Source organism: Clupea harengus, chromosome 23 (genome assembly GCF_900700415.2).
Source record: "Clupea harengus chromosome 23, Ch_v2.0.2, whole genome shotgun sequence".
Taxonomy (NCBI): domain Eukaryota; kingdom Metazoa; phylum Chordata; class Actinopteri; order Clupeiformes; family Clupeidae; genus Clupea; species Clupea harengus.
The window spans coordinates 25145857-25150856 of record NC_045174.1 but is presented as its reverse complement, the minus strand read 5'-3'; the positions used below and the strand labels follow the sequence as shown (position 1 = coordinate 25150856).

At 45.6% G+C, this 5000-nt stretch overlaps 1 protein-coding gene across 1 annotated transcript in view; it reads left to right on the top strand.

The window, feature by feature from the left end:
* Positions 1–5000, top strand: part of LOC116218689 (transmembrane protease serine 9-like) — a 13656-nt gene that overhangs the window by 4753 nt on the left and 3903 nt on the right. Inside the window, exons 4-7 of the mRNA XM_031561135.1 lie at positions 1599–1867; positions 2057–2208; positions 3259–3544; positions 3701–3869. Of these exons, the coding sequence (XP_031416995.1) occupies positions 1599–1867; positions 2057–2208; positions 3259–3544; positions 3701–3869 (876 nt within the window). The remainder of the gene's footprint in view (positions 1–1598; positions 1868–2056; positions 2209–3258; positions 3545–3700; positions 3870–5000) is intronic.

The following is a 5000-nucleotide window of genomic DNA, read 5'->3' as shown; positions in this document are numbered from 1 at the left end:
GCTGATGAGTGCTACATGGAGCCCAAGACATGGTAAAAAATGTCATACAAAAATATAATAATGCTGTCAAAGACAACAAACTCGTTTTTCTCAAACTTTATTGGAATTCAAGTAGACCTCCACCCCATTTGCACATTCGTCTCTCATCAAGGGCCTTTGCAACTAGGTTCATAGTCTTCGCATATTCTGCCAGAAATGCAAGCTCGACAGGAGTAAACCTGTTAAAACAACAAATAAAAAACTAAAAATGTCATATTTTTTTCATTAGACACCTTCAATTCAATAACAAACCAATTATGTAATGCTAATCATCTGTGCTGATGGGTAGTAAATATACTGTATATATAGTGTTTTTTAGCTTTTAAATTCAAAGTGAAAGAATATAGATATAGTTCCGCTTTAAAAATGTAAAGGGGCAGGTACATACATGGGTATTTGTAGTCGCATTCAAACCAACAGGACAGCTCAAAACAAATGTGACACTAAGGACTACATGAATTATTTTGGCGTGATACATTTTTCAGTTATCTCCCAGGACAATCACAAGCCTAACTAACACATTTCCTGTGGAAAACACTGATACATAAACTGAATATTAAATAGCCTTATTTTAGCTTACTACTGTGCAGTGGTGTTTCTACATTAGGGGCACGTGGGGCATTGCCCCACCAGATCCCCATGGCGCTATTTTGCAGAAAGCTCAATCTGTGCTTTGTGGCAAAATATTTTATTCAATATGCATAGTAGCGTGAATGTGTTTGTGAATGTGTGAGAATAAGCTTGACTCACAAGCATTATAGTCCTGTTTTGGAGTAATTTGATTCATGTGTGTTTCTGTCTGTGTGCGCAAGCTTAAGACCGTTGCCATGGAAACATTAATGAGCGTGAACCACACAGGCCAAAGATAACATTGGGAGATGGGGCACTATCAGATGCGCCCCACGAAATCTGCCTAGCAACTCGACTCGAATATTGCGAAAACCGCGAGAACTGTACCCTGTGACCAAGAAAAAAAAAAACAGTCAGATCATATCAGACAGACCAATGCCAGTAACGTTACTGCTAGTTAGCTATCGCTAGTTTTCGAGTATTTTGGAAGTTTTAATTCAGACTACAATGAGGAATGTAGACTATTTTTGTGAGGCAACATGACCTCATACAAAATTGCCCCACCAGAAATGTCAGGCTAAAATCGACACTGCTACTGTGTAGTACATTTTAGACCGTGGTAGTGAATTAGCCTACAGCTTATTTGTCAAACATCACAGAGAGCTAACTAGGTTAACCTAGTCTGATATGATCTGACTGTTTTTTTTTTTTCTTGGTCACAGGGTACAGTTCTCGCGGTTTTCGCAATATTCGAGTCGAGTTGCTAGGCAGATTTCGTGGGGCGCATCTGATAGTGTGTGTGTGTGTGTGTGTGTGTGTGCGTGTGTGTGTGCGTGTGTTTTAACTTAACGTCCACCTCCCACGTTACAAGTGAAGAGCGCGTGCGTGTGTGTGTGTGTGTGTGTGCCAGAGGTTACAGGTGAAGGGTGTTTGTGTGTGTGTGTTTACCCACAGTTACAAGTCAAGTGTGTGTCCTCCTCTCTCTGCAGCACGAGCACCTCCGGCCTGGTCGTCTACCTGGGGCGGCAGAATCAGGAGGGCAGCAACTCCAACGAGGTTTCCAGGACCGTCTCTCGGATCATCACGCATCCCAATTACAACAGCGACACCAGCGATAATGACATCGCCCTCCTCCGCCTCTCCTCCTCCGTCACCTTCACTAACTTCATCCGCCCCATCTGCCTGGCAGCAGCCGACAGCACCTTCAACCGGGGCACCACCAGCTGGGTGACAGGCTGGGGCACCATCAGAGAAGGAGGTGAACACACACACACACACACACACACGCACACACGCACGCACACACACACACACACACACACACAAACGCACGCACAAGCACGCACGCACGCACGCACACACACACACAAACACACACACACACACACACACACGCACACACACACACACTCTGAAACTTAACCTGATTGTCTCCTGTCTCTCCTAGTGTCCCTCCCCTCCCCACAGACCCTTCAGGAAGTGGATGTGCCGGTGACGGGGAACAGGAACTGTTTCTGCAAGTACAACCCGTCAGACATCACAATCACTGACAACATGATCTGTGCCGGGAGGGACCAGGGCGGCAAGGACTCCTGCCAGGTGATCATGTGACTATTTACCTCTGTCAGGTGGTCATGTGACTATTAACTCCTGTCAGGTGATCATATGACTATTTACCTCTGCCAGGTGATCATGTGACTATTTACCTCTGTCAGGTGATCATGTGACTATTTACCTCTGCCAGGTGATCATGTGACTATTTACCTCTGTCAGGTGATCATGTGACTATTTACCTCTGTCAGGTGATCATGTGACTATTTACCTCTGTCAGGTGATCATGTGACTATTTACCTCTGCCAGGTGATCATGTGACTATTTACCTCTGTCAGGTGATCATGTGACTATTTACCTCTGTCAGGTGATCATGTGACTATTTACCTCTGTCAGGTGTTCATGTGACTATTTACCTCTGTCAGGTGTTCATGTGACTATTTACCTCTGCCAGGTGATCATGTGACTATTTACCTCTGTCAGGTGATCATGTGACTATTTACCTCTGTCAGGTGATCATGTGACTATTTACCTCTGTCAGGTGATCATGTGACTATTTACCTCTGTCAGGTGTTCATGTGACTATTTACTCTGTCAGGTGATCATGTGACTATTTACCTCTGTCAGGTGATCATGTGACTATTTACCTCTGTCAGGTGTTCATGTGACTATTTACTCTGTCAGGTGATCATGTGACTATTCAATTAAATTTAATTTAAATAGGACCGAAAACATTACATTTGTCTCAAGGTGATTTATAGAGCCCAGGGCCTGAGTCCCCTTGGAGAAGACAGGAAGAAAAACTTAAGCAGTCAGGTGATCATGTGACTATTCACCTGTCAGGTGATCATGTGACTATTCACCTGTCAGGTGATCATGTGACTATTCACCTGTCAGGTGATCATGTGACTATTCACCTGTCAGGTGATCATGTGACTATTCACCTGTCAGGTGATCATGTGACTATTTGCCGGTCAGGTGATCATGTGAGGGTTTACCTGTGTCAGGTGATCATGTGTTTACCTGTGTCAGGTGAGCATGTGACTGTTTCTGAGATTATGGGATGGTAACACCAGTCTGTTCTGACCCGTCTCTCAGGGCGATTCTGGCGGTCCGATGGTGAGTAAGCAGGGTTCTGTGTGGGTCCAGGCGGGTGTCGTGAGCTTCGGTATCGGCTGTGCCCAGGCAGAGTTCCCAGGAGTGTATGCACGCGTCTCTCAGTACCAGAGCTGGATCAACACCCAGATCACCAGCGACCAGCCGGGCTTCGTCACCTTCACCTCCACCGGGACAGACGCAGACCTGAGTGCCACCTGCACCGGCCTGCCTGCTGTCACCACCACCACCCCCACCACCACCACCCCCGCCACCACCACACCGCCACGTAAGTCACACCACCACACAACCAAACCACCACCAATCCAGTATACTTTGTGTGTGTGTGTGTGTGTCCTACCTGTGTGTGTGTGTGTACTTCCTGTGTGTGTGTGTGTGTGTATGTCCTTCCTGTGTGTGTGATTATCCCTCTCTCCCCCGGCAGCGGTGGTGTGTGGACGGGCCCCTCTGAACTCTCGTCTGATTGGTGGATCAGACGTGTCGGCGGGGGTGTGGCCGTGGCTGGCCAGCCTGCACCTGAACGGGACACACACCTGCGGAGGAACTCTGGTGTCCGAGACGCTCGTGCTCACCTCAGCCAACTGCTTCTCCAGGTACACACACACACACACACACACACACACACACACCTGCGGAGGGACTCTGGTGTCCGAGACGCTCGTGCTCACCTCAGCCAACTGCTTCTCCAGGTACACACACACACACACACACACACACACACGGGCATACACACTAATAAGGCTAGGGATGCCAGATTAAAAAATCGTTTTCTTCATTAAAACTAAACTATATGTCATTCCCCAGTAACTAGGTCCAAATGGGCCCAACACATACAGGTTTTAGTTAAACCAGCAATACCATGAATGACCAATAGGTGGCAGTGGCACTCTATCTGACTACAATAAATACGGTGCTTGTAACAAAATAAAATCACTGCTCCGTTTTCAGTTTAGATTTTGAGTGTCTTTTCAAGCCCCACCTGTCCCTCATCGCTCCCATAAAATGGTAGGCCAAGCTTAAAATGGTCAATTATTGAAATAACGTCAAGTAATAACAAATAGCATCTTATTTAGGTCAGCAAATGTTTATTGCTTGGAGTGATTTCATGTTCCATGTTGTAGTGTATTGTTGTTATGGACACGCACACATGGACGGATTATGAACCATGGGTCAGGACGTGTAACAAAATACACCGCTTCCAACCACAAATAAGAGATACATTTAAGCCACCTCTGATATTAACAAATACAAAGTCTAAAAACAATTGACAGCAAGCAAAGTTAATAACATCGACTTCACGCAGAGGCTCTGGTTTAGGGCCCCCCTGAGCTCATGGACCCGGTACGTAAATTCGGTGATCCATCCCTGCACGCACACAGTATTGTATTTCTTTCTGTTGACGGACTTTTACTTTGACATCATACTCGTCTCGTGAGATAGGGAACAACTGTGACAGTTAGCAACGCACATATCTAGTAAGCCTCTAATAAATTATCCTTTTACTCACACCCTCGAAAACAAGTTTTTTCGCTGTCTCACACTGTGATAAATATGTTTAAGTGACCTATGTTTAAATTCTATGAACTGTGTTAGTTCGTTGAAACGTAAAATGTAATTATTATTCATTTAGATATGTGACCGTTAGCACACCATTCATTCATAACTCCGTTGGTGGCTAACGTTAGCACTTATTAGCCAGCTGTGCTGTAATCTGTTGTCGCTCT